At 38.8% G+C, this 24,281-nt stretch overlaps 1 protein-coding gene and 2 long non-coding RNA genes across 3 annotated transcripts in view; 2 read left to right on the forward strand and 1 right to left on the reverse strand.

The window, feature by feature from the left end:
- The first annotated feature begins 589 nt into the window (after positions 1–589).
- LOC124283994 lies at positions 590–18,859 on the forward strand. The gene is made up of 3 exons (XR_006900449.1): positions 590–600; positions 13,828–13,830; positions 18,732–18,859. It is a non-coding gene; the product is annotated as an uncharacterized LOC124283994 (long non-coding RNA).
- Positions 13,399–24,281, reverse strand: part of LOC124283991 (retinal guanylyl cyclase 2-like) — a 388,141-nt gene continuing 377,258 nt past the window's right edge. Inside the window, exon 18 of the mRNA XM_046720035.1 lies at positions 13,399–13,736. Coding sequence (XP_046575991.1) covers positions 13,733–13,736 — 4 coding nt within the window. The 3' untranslated portion in view covers positions 13,399–13,732. The remainder of the gene's footprint in view (positions 13,737–24,281) is intronic.
- On the forward strand, positions 15,652–17,545 carry LOC124283993. The gene is made up of 3 exons (XR_006900448.1): positions 15,652–16,237; positions 17,279–17,339; positions 17,494–17,545. It is a non-coding gene; the product is annotated as an uncharacterized LOC124283993 (long non-coding RNA).

Genomic DNA, 24,281 nt, shown 5'->3' on the forward strand with positions numbered 1-24,281 from the left:
TCTGAACTAATACCTTCTCAGATATATTTAATAGTTTTGAAGTAATACATAATGGAAGGATGGTAATGTTTCTTTTGGCGCTTAGTGTATGATCGAAACATCTCGATAATACCCTTCCGACATATTCAGCATGAAAGCGGTCTTTCCACAACTCGTCTGACCACACAAGATGGCACAATGCGGCTCCAAGGGGAGCTCAATAGAAGGCTTGCATGAATCTTCCGTCTTGTACTTTGAGTTGCTCATGCATAATCACGTACAAATATGGGTTTAATTTATCAGTGGCTTGAGCCTTCTTGGTGATTTGGATCGTGATCCCATCGCTCCCGTTTTCGATGCGACACCCACTACCATGAAGCTGATCGTCATCCGTGGATCGCATTCCAGACACAGCATGTTTTTGGTCGTCAGATAATCCCCAAGCACCAAGTCGGTGAGTCAGAGATCCTTAATGTCTGCGTTGATTTCTGGTGGGCGCTTGATCATCGATCGATCGGGCACGTTCAGATTGATATTTAACAGCAAATCGCTTTTATCACTGACGATCTTCCGATGACGTAACACGCGATCGTACAAGATGGCTAACGTTCCCAAATACTGGTTGCGAATTTGTCTGGCCAATTGTTGGATTCGTGACCATGTCGAATTCTAACGAAATATTGTCGATGGTACAGCTGCCCAACTCGCAGTCCGATATATAAATGATTTTACTATATTCATTAAACGTGAGTTCGTATTCCAGCCTATCACCCAGCGCGACTTGGTAAAACGGCGTGTGTCCTTCGAGTCGTTGGAATGCAAACTTGGTTCCTGAATACATTGGCTATAGCCTTATGTCCCCTTGGCATAGCGGTGGGCTCGGCTTGCATGAAAGCATACCCCAACTGCACAAGCTGTTGCTGGTCAAATGCCTTGATATTTCATGTTTTTCCGTTTGCTCGTGGTTCTCAAGAGGTCCATGTAACTGAAAAACACATTGCTGTCGTCGATGCTCAGGACCTCATTCCGGCTGATTTTAATCATCGTTTTCTTCATGATCACTTGGCTGATGTTCGTCACGAGTTCTATGTTATCATCCCTGGAATCCAAACTGATCTGAAAAGCCAGGCGAGTGGTCCCGGGAACGATGACGTCATTCTCACAGTTTTTAGGTCTTTAATATAACAGAAGAATTGCTGACGAATTTCTAGAGGAATTCGAAATGGACGATTTGCTCAATGATGATGATGAAACTTAATCCATCATGGGTAACGTCCTCAGCAATGATCTTTTAAAAACGATCGTGAATGATTATTACAATAACAAATGAAGAGATGAAAATACTATGTATCGCGACATTTCTTAGTTTAAAATCGATATTGGATGGACACTGCGATTGACAGCCGCTCCAGGTATCGATCTCATGAATATCCGTACGAGAAAACCCCTCGCCTTGTCTATACTGGCCAGTGGCCATGGCGTCCACTCCGCTATCAATTAAAACTAGAAGATTATAGTAGTACCCAATCAAACCTTTCAGCGAAGGCCACGAAAACTTTACAAACCGTGCCACGACCAATGCGCTCGATCAAGACAATTTGAGAGATGTACCGCAATGCGCTCTAGAAGTGTCGAACTACTCGACGACATATTGGACACACTCAATGATACTCCCTTAGAAACATCCCAGTTTCAATTTACCTAGACAAGGCCATGCAAAAAACATACGCAGAACAAAAAGACCATACCTAGCGAAACTGGACGCACTCTACGAGCATATAGCTCATGCAGAAACAAACTCAATGAAGCAGGGGACAAGTTCAGCAAAAGATTATGCAACCTGGAAGCCGAAAGATCGGCCTGATTAGAAGCGGCTTCCAGCATCTGAGAGGCCCTTCGATCCCAACTCAGTCGCATTCGCAAAACCATTCATTGAGTCCTCACCAAAGACACCACTTTAGCCAAAAGGCTTAAAACATTGTTTAGAGAACAGGGGATCATCATTACTAGAATTTTGACCGCAGCAGTCGGGTTCATTATATCGACTTTTGTCATCTCTCTGACCAGTGGTGGTGCCATTCCGAGCCCAACAGCTAGCCTAACACTGCAAACAAAATTTCAAATCCTTAGGTCAAATCCTCACGAGACTGGCGGGGATAGCTGCGGAAGCCCTCCCAGGTATCCTCGGTAGCATCGTTTACTGGTTGTCAGGATTCTAATCGAAAACAGTCACTTGGCTGTCAAAACTTGTGGGCGCTCATCGTCACCGTGGCCGTCTGTTGTACGTCGCCGCTAAAGATTTTTTAATCAAATAAGGCACAACCCTACTGTGATCCCAACGACCTCAAGCGTTGTTTTCTGATCGATGTGTCACTGATTTTGGACAAAAGCGCTTGCCGATAGGTGTGGTGTAGGTGAAATTTGAACGGTTGGCTCCGGTTGTGGTTTCACTGTTCCCATTTCACCAGTACTCATGGGTGGTGTGACTTGATTGACGTTAATATCGGGATTCATACCTCTTGTTATGTCTTTATTCTACCCCAGCACTTTATTCACCCTCAGTTTCATGCTGCTCAGGGGTCATGTACAACCCTGTTCTGAAAACGTAGTAGACTTTCGAACTGGCATTTTCCAATGTATTTTGATAGCGCTTGATGCATGTCGGGAGATCAACAGGGCTGGCAATGGCATCTTTGACGTTCGCCACGAATTGTTTCTGCTCGTCGAAAGCCGTCCCCCGACATATAATACTGTACCGCATTTGCACCTGCACGCCGAGAATATCCCACACGTACGTTTGAATCGAATCGTTCAATCTTATGATACCTTGACAAGAAAACCCTTTTGATGTATCCAATATCACTTTTTCCAATCGTCTTCAGAGCGGGTTCGCTCAACCTTTTTGATTATAAAATCAACGCCACTCGTAAAGTTCATATGTTTATCTATCCAGTCATTAGTGGAAAGAGTAATGACCAATCGAAATATGCCTCTCCTCAGATAATAATAGCTGGCTTCTTTCACGGAGAGGTCTCCTGCAATGTACAGAATGCCCAATCCATGATTCACGCCCGGCAAATGCTAATCCGTCTTTGGAGTGAGTGAGTTAAAAAGTTATAAATTAACAATAATTGCAATTGAATTATAAAACCCCATCGACGATGGACAGTAAAAAAAACTAGATTATCACAGTCAGAGAATTGAAACTAAGAAGTAATGAACTTAAATTAGACAAATGGTACAGACAATAAAATATATAAACAGGATATAGGTTGCCAGCAACTGTAGGTAGATCACCAACCTAGGGACCATGGGGACTTACAGTACTTTTGCTACCTGCTTAGACCCTAGCTGGATTTACATCATCCATTCAGCAGCTGGTGATTCCAGGTATATTTAGCCATAGCTTAAAATGACAAAAATGCTACGTTCTAAAATATTCAGTAAGCTTAATTTACCTTGAAAGTTTTGGGACTTACGTACCCCCACTGGAGGACAACAATTTTACAATACTTCAACCCCCTGTGAGGACACAGCCACTCACATCTCAGCTGCTCAATTATACTACCAATACTAAAAAATGTATCTATTTACAAACCATTCATCAAAATTTGTCTAATAATCCAATTTCTTTTAAAAATTCAATAATTTAATGATAGTTCACATTAAAAAGATCCTTCACTGTTTTGACATTGAAATATTTATCCCTTGTGATGGAAAAATCTATACAGTCAAGCAGGACATGCTTGACCATGATTCTCTCATCACAAGGGATGCAAAACGGAGGATCTTCACCTTTTAACAGGTATTCATGAGTATATCTAGTTTGGCCAATACAACATTGTCGCATTATGACGTCTTCAAATCTGGAATGACAACCCAAGTAGGTGTAAGCAATATAAGGTTTTATTGCATGTAGTATATTAATTCCTACTTGAGTGTCCCACTTCTTCTGCATCAAATCACGGATAAAAAAGCTGATGATAGCTTTGTCATCAGAGTATGGAATAGTGAGTGAGTGAGTTAAGATTTAACGTCACATCGGCAATATTTCAGCCATATCGTGACGAGAACATTTGATATTGAAACGAAATATATCTATATCATAAAAACCTGCCGACGAAGGACAGTAAAACAACTAGAATATCACAGTTAGACATGTAAAACTAGTAATTAAATCTAAAATATTTGAACTATAGGTGACAACACAATATAAAAATAGGCTATATATCGCCAACAGCTGAAGGTAGATCACCATACTAGAGACCATGGGGACTTACAGTACATTTGCTTCCTGCATGGACCCTAGCTGGATTTACACCATCCCTTCAGCTATTAGCAATTTTAGAAAATCTAGCCACAAATTAAACGAACAGACATTCTACGATTAAAATGGTAGTAGGTTTAAATCCACTTCGAATGTATTGGGACTTACGTACCCTCTCCGGAGGACAATAATTTTACAATACTTTAACCCCCTTTGAGGGTACAGCCACTGACAATCTAAGTTGCTAATCTAAACTACGTAGCTTTAAAATACATCTATCTACAGAACATATTAATCAAAATTCATAAATCAAATCAATTTCTTTTAAAAAACCAAGAATTAAATGAACATGAACAGTGTTAAAAAGATCCTTAACAGTTTTAACACTGAAATAGGTATCCCTTATGATGGAGAATTCGACACAGTCATGCAGGATATGCTTGACTGTGACTCTCTCATCACAAGGGATACAAAACGGAGGATCTTCACCTTTCAACAAGTATTTGTGAGTATACCTTGTATGGCCAATGCGACATCGTCGCATAATGACCTCCTCAAATCTGGACTGACAACCCAAATGAGTGTAACCAATATAAGGTTTTATTTCATGTAATTTGTTAATACCTACTTGGGTGTCCCACTTCTTCTGCATCAGATCACGGATGTAAGTTCTAATGCTAGCTTTGTAATCAGAGTAGGGAATAAGAAGTGGTGTCACAGATTTGTTGAGTGCTGCCTTAGCAGCAAGATCAGCCATAGTATTCCCAGAAATGCCAACGTGGCTGGGTAACCAACAAAAGACGATGTCGCATTGGCCAGTAGCAAGCTCATTGTACAATTCAATAATTTCTAATAAAAGTGGATGTTTACAAGAAAGATTTTTAATAGCCTGAAGACACGAAAGAGAATCAGAAAAGATGATGTATTGTTTATATTTACGGTGGTTATTGATATATCTAAGAGCTGTTAATATAGCGTGAGCTTCCGCTGTGAAAATAGAACTGTTATTTGGTAATCGAGAAGATATTGTTCTGGATCCAATGACAGTGGCACAAGCAACCGCGCCACCATCCTTGGACCCATCTGTAAATAAGGATTTGTAGGTATTATATTTAGTTTTTAATTGATTATATTCTTGATTATATTGTAATTCGTTTGTTTCCGATTTTTTAAATGTTGTTAGTGTTAGGTCAACTTCTGGTCTAACTAACTGCCAAGGAGGAGAAGAAAACAGACGGGAAGAAGATATATTGTCTAGCTCAATACCAGCAGCAGAAATGAAAGGTTTGACTCTTAGTCCCAGAGGCGGAACAAGAGAAGTCTTTTTTATTGTAGAGATCCTCATAAAGAGGATGAAAAACACAGTTAAATGCAGGGTTAGACTCGTGAGAATATAATTTGGTTATATACTGTAAGGATAATTTTATACGGCGTTGGCTAAGAGATGGCTCATCAGCCTCAACGTACAGACTGTCAATAGGAGAAGTTCTGAAAGACCCAAGACATAGTCTCAGACCCTGGTGATGAATTGAATCAAGTATTTTGAGATTGCTTTTACAGGCTCCACCATAAACGATGGAGCCGTAATCAAGTTTCGACCGGATGAGAGATCTGTATAGGTGCAGTAGGGTAGTTTGATCCCAACCCCACTTACAATTTGAAACGACTTTTAACAGATCAAGTGCCTTTAGGCATTTGGCTTTAAGTGATTTAATGTGTGGCAGAAAAGTTAAATGTGAGTCGAAAATAAGACCCAAGAACTTGGCCTCCTTTACAACTTTGATTGGGGTGCCATTTAAAAATAATTCTGGATCTTTATGCGGTTTATATTTTCTGCAGAAATGTATACAATTAGTTTTTGCTATAGAAAATTTAAACCCGTTTTCAAGTGACCATTTGTCGATTTTATTGAGACAAAGTTGTAATTGTCTCTCTATTGTATGCATATTTCTACCTCTACAAGAAACATTAAAATCATCCACAAATAGTGATCCATCAACTGAATCACTTAAATCCTGTGAAAGGCTATTTATCTTAATGCTAAATAAAGTCACAGACAAAATACTGCCCTGTGGAACACCTTGGTCTTGATTAAAGAAGTCTGACAAGGTTGATCCCACACGAACTTCAAACTGTCTGTCGGATAAAAAATTAGTTATAAATTGAGGCAAGCGACCTCTCAACCCAAAAGCTTGTAAATCTTGTAAAATACCATCCTTCCAAGTGGTGTCATAAGCTTTTTCCAGATCAAAAAAGATGGATACAGCATGTTGTTTTTTAATAAAAGAATTTTTAACAAATGATTCCAAACGAACCAAGTGGTCAACAGTACTTCGGTTTCTACGGAAACCACATTGTATATCAGTGATTAGATTGTTGGTTTCTAAAAACCAAACTTAGCGATTATTGACCATTCGCTCCATGGTTTTACAAACACAGCTAGTTAAGGAAATAGGTCGATAATTAGATGGATCTGTATGATCCCTGCCAGGCTTTGGGATAGGAACAACTATGGCGTTTCGCCATGAAGGAGGAAAATGTTCCGTTGTCAGAATATGGTCAAAAATGTTAAGTAAAGTTTCAAGACAAGATTCAGGCAAGTGTTTTAAGAGTTGGTAGTGGATATTATCAGGTCCTGTTGCAGTATCATGAGCTTGTGATAAAGCAGTGTGAAGTTCATGTAGTGAAAATACCTCAATATAATCTTCACCATTATCAGATTGAAAATTTATTTTTTTCTTTTCTTGTTGTGTTTGATAAACCTGAAATTTTGGATTATAATTTGAGGAGGACGAATGTTTAGCCAATGTTTCACCTAACATGTTTGCAATATCAGATTTTTCAGTTAGTATGTCAGTATCATCTTTGAGGTGGTGAATACTACTAGATTTGGAACCCTTGCCTTTGATTTTTTGGATCATATTCCATACCCTTGACATAGGAGTACGGGAATTTATTTTGGAAACGTATTTTTTCCAAGTATGACGCTTAATGTGCTTGAACGTTCGGCGAGCCTTAGCATAACTGATTTTTACATTATTTAAGTTATGTACTGTAGGATGGCTGCGAAAATATTTCTCGGCTTTCTTCCTACTTTTCCTAGCCTGTTTGCATTCGTCATTAAACCATGGCTTACGTATGTGTGGGTTTACAGAGGACTTAGGAATAGTATCATCAGCTATATGTCTTAGTTTGTCAGAGAACAATTGAATTGGATCAAAAACATCCATGAAAAGGTCTGATTTCAGTTCTTCGAGGCAGGTGGCCTGAAATAAGGGCCAATTGGCCTTAGAAAAGTTCCATCTTGTGAAAGGTGGATCATCGGCAGGGTTAATTGCTGTAAGTACTGTGGGAAAATGGTCACTCCCACAAAGATCATCATGGACTGACCATTCGAATTCATTATAAACGTTTGAATCAGTGAGTGACAGATCTAAAGAGGAATATCTTCCAGTTGCAGGATGTAGATATCTTTGAGAGCCGTCATTTAATATGCATAAATGATTACTAGAGATAAAATCTTCAAGAATTTTCCCTTTAGCATTGGTATCAGTACTTCCCCATAATGGGTTATGTCCATTGAGATCACCCATTATGATACAGGGTTTGGGAAGTTGATCAAATACATCTTGAAGATCAGACTGGTGAAGTGTTGAAGATGGCGATATATATAAAGAACAGAGGGTAATGGTTATTTGTAAAGAAAGACGAACAGCAACAGCCTGAAGATTGGTTTTGAGAGGAACAGGGCAAGAGTATGGAATAAGAAGTGAGGTCATAGATTTGGTGAGTGCTGCCTTGGCAGCAAGATCAGCTATTATGTTCTTAAAAATGCCAACGTGGCTGTGTAACCAACAAAAGACGATGTTGTATTGGCCAGAAGCAAGATCATTGTATAATTCAATGATATCAGTTAAGAGTGGATGTTTGCAAGAAAGATTTTTAATAGCCTGAAGGCACGAAAGAGAATCTGAATAGATTATATATTGTTTATATTTAGGGTGTTTATTAATATATTTTAAGGCCGTTAATAGAGCGTTTGCTTCGGCTGTGAAATTTGAGCTGTGATCTGGTAGTCGAGAAGATATTGTTCTGGATGCCAGTGGCACAAGCAACTGCGACACCCTCCTTGGATCCATCTGTAAATACGGATTTGTATGTATTCTGTTTATTTTGTAATTGATTAAAGTCTTGTTTATATTGTAATTCACTAGTTTCTGATTTTTTAAGTGTGGTTAATGTTATGTCAACTTGTGGCCTAACCAACTGCCAAGGAGGAGAAGAAAGAAGACCGGGAGGAGATATATTTTCCAGCGCAATGCCGGCAGCAGATTAAATGGTTTAATTATGAGTCCAAGAGGCGGAACTAGAGAAGATTTCTTGTTGTACAAATCCTCATAGAGTGGATTGAAGAAACAGTTATATGCAGGGTTAGACTCGAGTGAGTGAGTGAGTGAGTGAGTGAGTGAGTGAGTGAGTGAGTGAGTGAGTTAATATTTAACGTCACATCGGCAATATTTCAGCCATATCGTGACGAGAACATTTGATATTGAAAAAGAATATATATATATGGACATTATAAAAACCTGCCGACAAAGGACAGTAAAGCAACTAGAGTATCACAGATATATATGTAAAACTAGTAATTGAATCTAAAACATAGTAACTATAGGGGACAACACAATATAAAAATGGGCTATAGATCGCCAACAACTGAAGGTAGATCACCAGACTAGGAGCCATGGGGACTTACATTACTTTTGCTACCTGCATGGACCCTAGTTGGATTTACACCATCCCTTCAGCCATTGGCGACAGAAGAGACATCGAGCCATAAATTAAAAACACACTTATTCTACGATTAAAAAGCAGGTACACTTAGATTGACTAAATGTTTTGGGACTTACGTACCCTCTCAGGAGGACAATAATTTTACAATACTTCAACCCCCTTTGAGGATACAGCCACTAACAATCTCAGTTACTAATCTAAACTACCAATAATAAAATATATATCTATTTACAAATCACTCAACAAATCTAATTTTTTTAAAAATGCAATAATTAAATGAGAACTGACATTATTAAAAAGATCCTTCAGAGTTTTTGATTTGAAATAGATATCCCTTGTGATGGAATATTCAATGCAGTCAAGCAAGACATGCTTGACTGATTCTTTCATCACAAGGGATGCAAAACGGAGGATCTTCGCCTTTAAGCAAATATTCATGGGTATATCTAGTATGGCCAATGCGACATCGTCGCATAATGACCTCTTCAAATCTGGACTGACAACCCAAGTAGGTGTAACCAATGTAGGGTTTTATTGCATGTAATTTATTAATACCTACTTGGGTGTCCCACTTCTATTGCATTAGATCGCGGATGTATGTTCTAATGCTGGCTTTATAATCAGAGTATGGAATAAGAAGTGGTGTCACAGATTTGTTGAGGGCTGCCTTAGCAGCAATATCAGCCACCGTGTTCCCAGAAATGCAAACGTGGCTGGGTAACCAACAAAAGACGATGTCGCATTGGCCAGTAGCAAGATCATTATATAATTCGATTATTTCAATTAAAAGTGGATGTTTGCAAGAGAGATTTTTAATAGCCTGAAGGCAAGAGAGTCAGAAAATATTATATATTGTTTATGTTTGGGATGTCTTTGAATATATTTAAGAGCTGTTAAGATGGCGTTTGCTTCTGCTGTAAATATAGAGCTGTTATCCGGTATTCTAGAAGATATTGTTCGGGATCCAATAACAGTGGCACATGCCACTGCGCAGACTCGTTAGAGTATAGTTTTGTAATGTATTGTAAAGATTGTTTTATACGGTGTTGTGTAGGACCGTCTTCGGATCAATATCAATTTTTTACAAATACGTTCGTACACACGCTGATCGTACAGATTATCTGATGCATTCCACCCCCCGTCCTGCGGAATCGTTTAGCTTATTTCTTTCAGGATGCACCTGATCTGGTATTAAACATGAAATGAGTCAGTGGATCACTACAAGTGTTGTTCAAAGTCACACCACACCCCGTTGTCGAACGCCACACAGCGAAATTGAATTGATGTTGATAGGATTGAATCGAGTTCGAAAACCAAGCATGTACCGCTTTCACACTCGTGGCAGAAAGCTTATACTATTTTAATAGATCGATAAACCGAGCTTAGAAAGGGGAGCCATCCGCATGCACCACAACCCTCATTTGCGTGAAATCGGTAGCAGTTATACGATCACTTTAGGATAAAGCACTATGTGATCTCACGTATTAGCGCAATGGACTGATATCAATCATGATGAAGGTAACAACAAGCTATTCATCAGTGGAGACCACCACATTTTGTCCGACGGCTATTGTAACGTTTGTACGACGAAATTTTTAAACCTTTGGAGTCAGTCTCAAACTAAATGAGTTGGAGGGAATGCTGATCTTAACCAGTGGGAAAGATCCCATTGGTCTCGGGTTGACATCGAATGAAATACGACACCAAACCACCATAAAAGGCTAGAAATTACCAGACATCGTTCCCTGTGAGGAGCTGTACATTTATCTCGATCAGATAGGTATGACTGATAATATTCATATCAAATGCCTTTCGACTCTATTAAGAGCCATGGCAGTGAAACACGAAAAGTACAACGACAGTAGAACTGAATCGTTCCCGTTCTTATAGCACAAAAAGTTAATGCAGGGCATCATCACGGAACTCAAAGTCTCGGTTTTAGATATAAAACATCGACCAGTGAATATAGGATATCTGAGCGTGCATCAAATAATGGTCGTGTAATGGTCGAAGCTTCTGGTCCCGGAATGCAGCGCCCTAGAAAATGCCCTACCACCGCGATCTGCGATCTCAGGGACACGCGAGGATTCCATGAACTCGGTGTCGAAGGCAAGTTATACGTTTTAGAATTCAGAAACAATGTTTACAGACCAGCAGAAGTAACCTCTGGAGAGGTGGTGGTAACCTAGGAGATTTAGAGGCTGTCATTTGCAACGGGAATAACTGAGTGATGGTCCCAGCATTCGATGGCAGTCTAGGCGATTTAGATAATGTCGAGAACAGAGGTCTCTTAAAAACACGTTGTACCAGTTTATCCTTACCGATGATAACCAATGGACATTGTTCTCACCCAAAATCGACTGACTACTCAATATCACCCTCATTTCTCCCTATGTGTTTACGGAGACTAAGGATCATTTTTGACAAAAGTCATCAATAATGGGATTCTAATCATGGCTTGCGTCCCATCACAAAGAAGGAGTGTGCTCGTGAGCCCCATCCCGAGAAAAGCAGGTCTTTTGCTAGCGAGTCGACCAGATAACCCAAATACGAGTTTACAGTTGGTGCTTGAATTTGAAAACATGTCAGATGTTTTTCAAGGGATTCCAAACAATTCTACGCTTTATTTCGAAGTCTTACTCGTGGGCATCACCAGACCAAGATACTGAAATTATAACGAGGGTAAAACTCTGTTGGCCTCGAAAACATCAACATCATGTTTGCGCGATTTATATACAGAAAGAAGTCAATGCTTATGCAAGCCTTGAGGGGGTGACGATTAACTTGGAGGGGAAAATCTGTACTTACGACGATTTTTTTACCTAAAAAATCAGCTTAATGTTTGTCAGAGAACCAATTGGAGACTATTTCATAAACTAGTATGACCATGGATGACGTTTCAGGGACACAAAACCTTAGTCCACTCGCTACCATCGCGTTCTCTGATCTCGCGGACACACAAGGTTTCGATCAACCTGGTACTGAAAACGCCTTGCACTTACAAAATAATGTATACAGACGACAAGAACTGGGAGATTTAAACGACGTTGAGACTGAGGGACTCTTAAAAAACACATTGTACCATCTCGTACTCATCGACGATGGCAAATGGATGTTGATATCATAACCAAAAATCGACTGGTTGATGAATATTACTCTAACCTACCCATATATGGTTCTAGATGATTTGGGTTATGTCATCAAACTAAAAAATAATGCGATTGTGTTCATGGCTTCCACTCCGGAACGTAATACCATAAACATTTTGCTAATACCAGATCACCCAGGCTCTATGTTAGCCCCGACCACCAAAAGTGCACTATTAAAGTTTGACATTGCTGATTACCACTTTCAAATACCACTAAATTTTTCAAATACTGATTTCAGTATAAAATTACACTCTACACTTATCATTCAACTCTATCTTGGAAATTCTATGTGAAACTTTTGGATGGGTCAACAGTACGCACTACAAAAATGACTCGGTTTCCTGATACCTGGGAACCATCCGTATAGTCGGTAATTGCGGAATCCAGTTGGTTTCCATTCACTGAAACTGGGTAACTGTGTTTCCAACTAGATTCCATTTTGGATTCTGTGATTTTTGCATTTCTGTAAATGGAAACCAACAAGAAACTAAGGTTATAGGTTTCTTGTTGGTTTCCATTCCTTGAATTTGCAATTGAAGGTTTCATTTAATGGAAACCAACATAAAACCAGAAAATGTTTCATGTTGGTTTCCTGTGCACTGTGTTGAACTAAGTAACTTAAAATTTGCGATTGTTTGGCATGAAGTTGACCATCATGGCACCCAGTTGGTATCCATTCATGGAAACTGGATAACCTAGTTTCCTAATAGAATCCATAATAGATACTGTAAACGTATAGTTCCGGAAATGGAGTGAGTGAGTGAGTTTAGTTTTATGCCGCTTTTAGCAATATTCCAGCAATATCACAGCGGGGGACACCAGAAATGGGCTTCACACATTGTACCCATGTGGGGAATCGAACCCGAGCCTCCGGCGTGTTCTGGAAATGGAAACCAACAAGAAACTATGGTCATGTCTATACTGTTGGTTTCCATTTATGAAACTTAGTTTTAAAGATTAACTGCTTTCATACCATATTACATTATCAGTAATTGTGTAGAATAATTATGAGGTCTTAAAATTCAAAATGAATATGCCTGGGGAAGGAATAGCAGATTTTCATTTGAAAGAGTACATAATTTGTAAGATTGCTTAGATGAACAAGACGAAATGTTACCCCAAATAATTGTTGATGCATCATTCGGTGGATAATAACATAATTGTATAATGTGTCTTCAAAATGATGACAAAAAAACAAAAGACACATTTCATTTCTTCACATTCTTTTTTATTCACTATCAAAATCATAAATGTGATAGGCAGAGAAATGAAGAAGTATCATATTTCCGCTACCATACACACAAACTTCACAATAATCATACTAAACATACAAATGGTGAGGTAAGGGAACAACAACTACAAATGGCCTTTGTCCAGCACCAGGCACACACCCGTCGCCGAAACACATTAGTTGTGCGTGCGACGATAAATATTAGCAAATAACTACTACCAGGCACACTTAGTCTGGATTCCCAGGATTGGGATGAATGAGGCCGGTCCAGGGTTCAGTTGTCTGCTTTGCCAAACTGAGGATGAGGGACTTTCCTCATCTAAAAAGAAATAATAAAACAATGATAAATATACTGAGTCAAAAAAAGAAACTTCACATTCTTTCTTCAGGGCACTATAAAAGAACAAGAGATGGTAAGATGGTTAAATTGTTATTATTTCATTGCTGAGATCTGTGTGATGTACTCGATACACTGACAGTGCCATAATCAGTTCCATTAGGCTACACCGCCGTTCCAAAACATGGGTATACAGAATGTCAAGTCACAAGAATAAAAATGCGAAATTTCTCAGTTCAATATCGTGTATGGCCGCCCCGCGCATTCACCACTGCCAAACACCGTCTCTTCATCGACTGCTGGATGCTTGTGAACACGTGGTTGGGGATTCTGCGCCATTGCTCTTGCAAGGCAGCGCCAAGTTCCTGCAAATTCTGAGGTTGGTTCCTAAGACCACGAAGCCTTCTCCCAAGTGCATCCCAAACGTGCTCTATTGGATTAAGGTCAGGGGACCTCGATGGCCAGTCCATGACGTTGATTCCAGCATTTTGAAGGAAATTTCGTGTCAACATCGTGGTATGCGGCCGAGCATTATCATGCTGGAACTGTAGACCTGGGCCATGAGCCGCCATGAAAGGAACGAGTTCAGGGGTGAGCACCTGGTCGCGGTAAGCAGCAGCTGTGAGGTTTCCACGGATGACCAGAAGTCGGGAACGGTTGTTCCCACAGAAAGCACCCCACACCATGCAACTTCCGCCCCCGAATCTGTCGACTTCCTGTATACAACATTGGGCATACCGTTCACGACGTCGTCTCCAGACTCTATGCCTGCCGTCCGCGACTCTGAGGGTAAACCTGGATTCATCGCTAAAGACGCCTCGATTCCAGTCTCTCTGGGTCCATCGGAGGTATCGTTGGGCCCACAGCAGACGTTGACGTTGATGAAACGGCGTCAATATTGGCCCACGATATGGACGTCGAGAATGGAGATTGGCAGCCCGCAACCAATTTCGAATGGTCTGTGAGGACAGTCGACCTCTAAACATCTCAGCCCTGGTTCGTGTAGCCGGCAGAAATCTGTCACGTAGGTGACGTAGGACGATTTGACGGTCTTCTGCTCGTGACGTCACACGTGGACGACCCGACCTTGGGCGATCAGAAGTGGTGCCAGTTTGTTGTAGACGACCTCGCAAGTCATACACAGTACGACGGCTGCATCCCATTGCTCTTGCGACGTCAATAACTGATCTTCCCGCTTGCAACATGCAAACGGCACGTTCATGTTGCACATTTGACAATCGTGGCATTTCAAGTACCGTTAGAACTGTGGTTTAAAAGTGTTTTTTCAATTCTTGAGGCCAATGCAAACACGTGCATATGAAGAAAACTTCGATGCGAAGATCACGTGATTGACTGCACGTGCAAAACCTGATTTGGCACTAACGTCATTTGCACGACGAATGGATGGGTTTGAGTGGGTTTTGCTAACGTTTTTCTAGAGTCGAAAGATATGGATCCCATTTCGGATACATAGATGTATCATCAGAGAAAAATTATTCATTATTTTTCAAATTACATTTTGTGAAGTTTCTTTTTTGACTCAGTATATATACAAGAATAACATTTTGAAAGGTGAATTGACTCAGCATTTAAAAAGGTACATTGGTCAAAATTTTTATTTACCTGTTTTTGTTGAACCAAGATGTTGAGTGTGTGAAAAGAACTGATATTGTTGGACACCAAATCACTATACTGTTATAATTTTGATTTATATAACACATACGACTACTCAACAACATCCAACATGACTATTTATTCATTATGTCACCACATCCATTGTCCCTTATCTATGTTGTATGCTGAAGCCTTTTTCCTTGGCTTGTTTGCCGATTCTTGATTGTGGAAATGCGTTCAAAACATTTACCTATGAAGTTCAATGAGTTCAAGTACTTGACAATCAATCAGTGTCATGTCATTTGTGAGTCGGGGTCCGTGTGTCGGCTTCCTTGGGGTTGTCTCGTCTTAACGGGCACCTGTTGTCAAAATTAAATTGCTGTAAATACAATTGGAACTTACCTGATTCAGGTGTTGACAGACGAAACCGGAAGCAATGAGTCGGTAATCAGTGGGCACGCGTGACATTTTATAAAATCAACGGTTTTTGTACTGATGTGGTCATTTTCAATTTTTGTCTTGAAATCACGACCAAATTGGGTCAGAGAATGTTTTCATACCTGTCAATCGAAAAAGGAATACACATTTGTTATTACCCACAATGCCCCTACACACAATTGCCGCCATTTTGTCACTTGATCTCATGAGAAGTTGTTTTGAAAGTAGGCCAAATCTGTGTCTCCCGTTATCAACACAATAAGGAACCCAACACAATGGATTATTCCTTCGCTTGTACATGTTATCTGAATCAAGACAATGGCAATGAGAGTTACACGAGAAGCTCTGGAGCTTCGGGTAGGTGAAAATTTGAAAACAGGAGCAGTTGTGGATCGCGGAGGGAGAAACGGAACATTCTACGACCATGTCAGGTACAGTGTATATTTCTTGAATTAAGCAATAGCTCATGTTATTCGTAGTGTTTAACGTAAATAAGTAGTTAGGACAATAAAATGAAATTAAAATTTTAGACTTGATGGAACTCGATAAGCAATTGCGTGTCGACATTTTGACAAGAGAGATGGCTTCCTTTACCAGTACTCAGTCAACTCAAGAACTTGATTGTGATTTGGATCAGGTCACATGCGATTAAATGGTTCATTATCGTAATGTATGAAATATTATCTTTGCATGAAAAATATATACCATAAATCTATCTAGCAATGTCACGACTCAAGACGTCAAAGGTATTTAGAAATATTTGAATATTATTTTAAAAATCAAATGATTGGAAATTCTGTTTCAAAGTTTGCTGTTGAAAATTGCTTTTGATATTTGTACCATTGAAAACAATACAGTGGGGGATAGTAAGTCATTTTGTATTGATGGGAATTGTCTGACAATATTTGGTGCATGGTTTGAGTGAAGTTTCAAAATTCTTTGTCTAGTTATTAGACTTACAAGACACCCTCTGGACACAAATTTAAAATATTTTTTCAGCCAAATGAATATTTATCATAATACTATATTGCTGTTGAGTGGATAAATTGTCAACTCACTATTTTTGGAAGCTGTTATCGAAAAAGGGTTTTCAAGCTAGTGTTGGATAGTTTTATATTACTGATGTATGAGGTAATTTAAGTTTATCATCTGATGTAAACAATTTCACACTTATCATGTCAAGATATTTAACTCTTAATGAAGAGATGTGGATTGTGTTGGATCCACAAAAAAGTTTGCAAAGAAAGTTGGATATATAGAACGTTTAATAGGATATGTTCTTTATGGGATACATTGATGTACATTGTCAACCTTAAATAATATATGACTTTGTTAATCTTGTCTCTTTTCATATTAGCATATCTACACTTTGCAAATTTATTTATACTTTTATTTTCATGCCTTATTGTTATCAAGAGTACAATATCACTTAGAAAGATCCTGATTTTTTCCCCTGATTACTATATTTCCAGCATTCCATTCGGCCAGTGTTTGAAAAACTGAAGATGATCAACTGATCTTGACCTACAACAGGTATGTGTAACCCAAACCCTTCAGTAAATAATGTACATAAAATTACTCAAATAATGTAAATCCTAAATCAGAAAAATACATAAACATTACACAACCACTATTTTTGTAACTTCCAACTGGAAATATTTTCCACTTTATACATATCTCCTTTCAGAAGCAGTTTGGCGGTTTTGGACGAACAAGAGGGTTCGTTCACCTTAGAAGACAAAGAAGTGGGAAAGCAGAGGCCCACGGGTTGTCCGCAAAGAACAATAAAAGGTTCAGATTTGTAAGTAAATAAATTCTAATCATTCTCAATTCTAACCTCACACAGATTAAAATTTTAATGAAAACCTCATTTGAAAAAAATCAAGTTAATGTAATTTCTTGAAATGTACACTGACTTCAAAAGAACTTTTTAAATGAACACTGTTTAATACGTGCAATTTATATTAGAAATATACAGCTCAATTTACACTTATCAGAGGGGTACACAAAGTCCGCAGTCTAGACTACCAGTTGTCCGACTTCCATTTTTGTGGAACTGCGGTGTCTGAGCGGTCTAGGCATCTGACTTTGTGTGCTGGCGATTAGGTGCCTGAGTCTGAGGGTGTGGGTTCGAATCCCGGATGGGACTCAATCCAACAAAAGTAGTAGAATCTGTACTTTTCAAAGAAAATGTAATCCCAAATATAACATATGTTACATTTGACCACTTTCTAAATGGCATTGTGTATTTCACAGCTTAAAGAGTTTTAAATAGCACATAGTAAAACGCCAGTGTACATTATTTTTATAACTCAGTTGGTTTTGGTCAGGACATATTTCACCTTGCACACATCAATTACCAATTTATTAACAGCACCACACTTGTTAGTAGCTGTAAACACATTGTCAATAGCAGTGTGAGATATTAGTTCAATTTCCTCTCTGCCAGAATGACCCCAAACATTTCCTTTCACATTATTTTGAAAATAATGGATAATTCGTAGTTCTATACACATAATATCTAAGCATAATGTATGTAAAATTCAGAAAATAAGTTATGGCTTTCACATGAGAATTTCCCAGAAAAAAATTGGCAATAGGCTTTCCTAAGACATATTATTAATTCAATGTTTTCCGTAAGTCACAATTATTATTTAGTGAAAGGGAATCTTTTTCGTCAGTCATCAAATGTCGAACCCAAGCTAAGGGAATATGTCCTTCTCTCGCTTGTCTCTCTACTCTATCAAATTTCATTAAGTTCTTCTGCGATTGAAACTTTTGTCACTTTTCAGGTCAAATGATCAGTTTTAAGTTACAGTGGTTTCGGTTTATTTTACCTCAGACAACATTTTTCCTTTCTCTAGCTAGCGATATTGTTGACGAATGCTTGTTTGTAATGATTGATTATTGTTTTCTAAATTTCAGAAGCTGGAAAGCAGGAAGAAGGTCCTGACAACGATAGACTGGCCGGAGAAGTAGAAGCAGAAAGTTCTTCCCCTCTTGGGGAAAGAGTTAACATTTCTCAAATTGTAAAACCAAGTAATATGGATTGATCTACAACATTCCATACTCACTGCTGTTTATTCCCTTATTGCTTTTAATTATTTATGCATTTTGAAAATTCATTTTTTTATTGATGTGAACATTCCAAATATTATTTGTTTATCAACAAATTGTTGAATGTAAATAGATTTTTCATGGATTTGTGTTCTATTCTGTTATTTGTCATCCTGACGGGTTTACCATTATGCAATTGTATTAAATACCTGATTTGGTATGTGTAATGCATGACACACAACCTCTTTTCTTGAGGAGCGGGTAAAGGACCGGCACAACAGATTCAGTTTCATGGAAACCAGGTTATAAGTTGGAAACTAGGTTGGAAACCAACAATAAACGAAGCAACAGCAGGAGCATCATGGACAAGTGGGTAAAGTCCCGACATGGATACCATCCGGATACTGGTTCAAAATGTAGTTTCAATTTTAATGGAAACTAGGTTATAACTTGGAAACTAGGTTGGAACCTACAACAAACTAAAACATGGAAACCAGGTTGAAACCAACAATAAACTAACACATGGAAACCAGGCTGAAACCTACAATAAACGAAAACATGGAAACCAGGCTGAAACCTACAATAAACGAAAACATGGAAACCAGGTTGAAACCTACAATAAACGAAAACATGGAAACCAGGTTGAAACCTACAATAAACGAAAAGATGTAAACCAGGTTGAAACCAACAATAAACTAAAACACGGAAACCAGGTTGAAACCTACAATAAACGAAAACATGGAAACCAGCTGGATCCTGCTTGGAGGAGTGGGTAATGAAACGCACCGGAAACCAACGGGAAATGGTGCAAAAGTCAGTTTCAGTTTTCATGGAAACCACAATGAAACTGTAGGAACTACCTGGAAACCAACTGGAAATGGTGGTTTCCATGGCGTTTCTTCTCAGTTTCAGGAAACAAACTTATTTTGTAGTGATGCTGCCCGGGGTAATGAACATAAACATCATTGTTGTTGTATTTATGAATAGCCAGGAACAGTCCCTTTACAAACCTCGTGGGGGTCTATGTTTCTATTCTAGGTGAACTATATCCAATTTCAATCAAGCGTATTTATATATACGAAAATGTGAACCCAATCAGCCTGAAATATACCAATATAATATTGTTGGAGAACCAATTGAAGGTTATTTCCTAACCTATATTATATCAAGATGGGATTGTACCCGGCCATGGATGAAGTAGCTTGAACATTGGAGACCGTGGATGGATTTCGTGTGCGATAAATACGTGACATCATACATCAGATCTAACAGGAGCGCGATGTACGAATTTGATTACGAAAAAGGTATCACAGAGCCATGAATGCTATTGATGGCGTGGACATGGCACAGAGGGTGCGGTTGGAAGCGGTTTTTATTATCAACGATCATTCAATTTGCCACACCAATCGTGCTCACTAAGGAAATAGCATCGGGGATCACAAGGTTAACCCGAGTAGCTCTTAAATTTATTTCGCGATGGCTGCAACGGAAGGCGTTGAAACACGATAGCATTTGCATTCTAGCCGAGTATAAGTTGAATAGCATTGACGATCATGTCTGACAGCCCTATAGGATAGTAAATTCCACGAAGAAGAGTATCGTTTAGAGCTGTCGGAACTCACCAAATACAACGCGATGAAACAAGAGATTCGAACCAAGTCTTGTAAAACCAATGGCATCAGCGAAGAAGAGAAAAAATGTTTATAGCACAAGGGAGAGAACAAGCCCGTCAAGCATTCCTTACCAAAACCAAAGAAATTATAGGAAATTAATTATGAATTGTTTTCTCGATGTCAATGTGTATTAATATTAATTTTTGAAAAAAATAGTATAAAAAAATATGCCTATACCTGATTCGAACCCCAAAACGCAGTTTTCTAAAACAATTAAAAGTAAATTTTTTGTCCTCCAGCATTATTCAAACACACAAGCACTGTATTCTCGGTCCAACGCTATAGCATAAGGCTATAGAGCCTTTGTGAATGAAACGTGAATTTAAGCTATTTCTTGCATCACGGATTACACTTACACTTATCGCTTCGTTTATTAAGACACTAAATACGCAATAACGGATTGTGTTCTTCCGAAATAAAGTAGTTAATTGTCCCTAGGGTAAGTTAGACCACCCATGGGTGTAGTATTCACATTGTTAATCGGTCTATTTTGAGTGTACGAATGACAAAGTTGGTGAGCTGATCGACCTAGTTTATTTTTAGACTGCTTATCTTTGTCGTGATGACACATATCTCTCGCACCTGAATGGCTGAATGAATGCAAGCTCAGTGTTGACTAAAAGAATCAAACATTCACCTATCATGTCCTCGATGGCTTAGTTGGATGACTGACTGCGGGTACGATCAAGGTGCAGACGTGTATCATTCACCTCTGAATTAACTTGGATGGTACCATTAATGAGACCTGTCAGGGAGAGAGGCAGTCAATACACAATCCCTAGGGAGGAATCAGCAGCACAGAAAAAAACCCACAAAAAACATTTAATTTCTCCGTATGGGATTGTGGCCACTGGGGCCTTTTGCTATTTTTTCTTTTCATAAATTGAAATTATTTTTTTTATATAGAAATATAGGGGACATCCAACGATGCCTCAAACTCAGGAGGCTATTTTTCAATAGCCTGTGGGAGCTGAATTGGCCACAAATTACCGTTTGAGGGGGAAGTGCGGTATTATGTGCGCATTATATTACTGCTCTGTTGATATGTCAGAATTATCAAAAGAAACCTACAGCTATTAGTCCAAGATCTTAATCCGTCAGTATTCTGCATTCAAGAAACCTATCTAAAGCAGACGGATCATTTTGACCTACGTCAGTTTAATGCATATCACTACTTTTCTCCCCCAGGTGATAGAGCTACTGGTGGATTATCTATCCTGGTGAGGAGTAATGTCATCCATAGCTTAGTCACACTCAAAACAAATCTCCAAGCCGTGGCAGTGCGACTTACATTACAAGTTGCATTTACTCTCTGTTCATTGTATCTTCCACCTTCATCTGCTATCCAGTTAACTGATCTACAAGCTCTTTATGATCAACTACCTAAACCCTGCTTGATGGTGGGTGATTTATATGGCCACAACCCACTATGGGGTGGTACTAATACCAACACCAAAGGTAAATTACTGGAGGATTTCATCTCAAATAATGATCTGTGTATTTATAATGACGGTTCAAAGACATATTTACATCCTGGCACAGGAACATATTCAGCTCTTGATTTGTCTATTTGTGACTCCAACCTATTGAGTGAATTCGAATGGTCAGTCCACGATGATCTCTGTGGAAGTGACCATTTCCCAACAATATTAAAACCCGTGAATCCAACTGATGTTCCTCCATCGTCAAGATGGCTTTTTAAAAAGGCCAACTGGCCTTTATATGAAAAACTCGGTACTGACAAACTTAAACCTGAACGTTTTATTAATGTTCCTGATGCTATAAAAGATTTCTCTGACATATTAAGCACCATAGCTGATAAGTGTATCCCAAAGTCCTCTACAATTCCACACATACGGAAACAATGGTTTAATGCTGATTGCAAACAGGCTAGGAAGGCACGGAAAAAAGCTGAAGATTATTTCCGTCATCATCCTATGGTCCACAATTTGAACAAATTTAAAATGTTAAACGCTAAGGCACGGCGTACATTCAAACAAAATAAACGCCAATCTTGGCAAAACTATGTATCTAATATCAATTCCCGAACGCCTATTTCTAAGGTACGGAATGTGATCCAGAAAATAAAAGGTAAGGGCTCTAGATCTAGTATTCGCCATCTCAAAGACGGAAACCAGTTATTAACTAATAAATCCGATATTGCTAATAAACTTGGCGAAACACTGGCACAACATTCTTCTTCCTCAAATTATGCACCCCAATTCCAAAAGTATCAAAAACAGCAAGAAAAGAAATCTATCAATTTTACTTCAGATAATGGGGAAGATTACAACGAATTATTTTCGACTCATGAGCTCCATACTGCTCTTGACCAGGCCCATGATACTGCTACAGGAGCTGATAACATCCATTATCAACTTCTGAAGCATTTACCAGAATCATGCTTAGAGACCCTTTTGAATATTTTCGATGATATTTGGACATCTGGAGAGTTTCCTTCTTCATGGCGCGATGCTGTTATTGTACCCATCCCTAAACCTGGGCGTGATCATACTGATCCTTCGAATTATCGACCGATCTCATTAACTAGCTTCGTTTGCAAAACCATGGAACGCATAATAAATAATCGACTTGTGTGGTACTTGGAAACTAATAACTTTCTAACAGATATTCAATGTGGTTTCCGTAAAAACAGAAGTACCATCGATCATTTAGTGCGTTTAGAGTCCTTTGTTAAAAATGCCATTATTCAAAAGCAACATGCAGTGTCAATCTTTTTCGATCTAGAAACATGGTATTTTAAGAGATTTACACGATTTTGGATTGAGAGGCCGTTTGCCTCAATTTATATCCAACTTTTTAACTGACAGGCAATTTGAAGTCCGGGTGGGTTCTACCCTGTCTGATCATTACAATCAGGATCAAGGTGTCCCACAAGGTAGTATTTTGTGTGTGACTTTATTTAGTGTCAAAATCAACAGTTTATCAAAGGTTTTAAATGATTCAATTGATGGATCTCTTTTTGTGGATGATTTTAATATTTCTTGTCGTGGCAAAAATATGCATACTATTGAACGGCAAATGCAGTTATGTCTAAACAAAATAAATAAATGGTGTCTCGAAAATGGGTTTAAATATTCTAAGTCCAAAACAAATGCATACATTTTTGCCGTAAATACAAACCACATAAAGACCCTGAACTATTTCTAAACGACACACCTATCAAAGTTGTAAGGGAGGCCAAGTTTCTGGGTCTTATTTTCGATTCCCACTTTACGTTTTTGCCGCATATTAAATCACTTAAGGCTAAATGTCTGAAGGCCCTCGACTTGTTAAAAGTTGTTTCCAATTCAAAATGGGGAGGGGATCAAACTACCCTACTTCACTTATACAGATCACTCATTCGCTCCAAACTTGATTATGGCTCCATTGTATATGGAGGAGCCTGTAAACGCAACCTCAAAATATTAGATTCTATCCATCACCAAGGTCTCAGACTTTGTCTTGGATCTTTTAGAACTTCTCCTGTTGACAGTCTCTACGTTGAAGCAAATGAGCCATCTCTTACACAACGACGTATAGAATTATCTTTACAATATACTACAAAACTATACTCTAACGAATCTAACCCTGCATTTACATGTTTCTTCGATCCCCTCTATGAGGATCTATACAATAAGAAACCTTCTCTTGTTCCGCCTCTTGGGCTCAGAATTACACCTTTCATTTCTGCTGCCGGCATTGAGCTGGACAATATATCTCCTTCCCGTCTTCTTTCTTCTCC

Source organism: Haliotis rubra, unplaced genomic scaffold, assembly GCF_003918875.1.
Source record: "Haliotis rubra isolate DU_JTF1 unplaced genomic scaffold, ASM391887v1 Scf327, whole genome shotgun sequence".
Lineage (NCBI taxonomy): Eukaryota > Metazoa > Mollusca > Gastropoda > Lepetellida > Haliotidae > Haliotis > Haliotis rubra.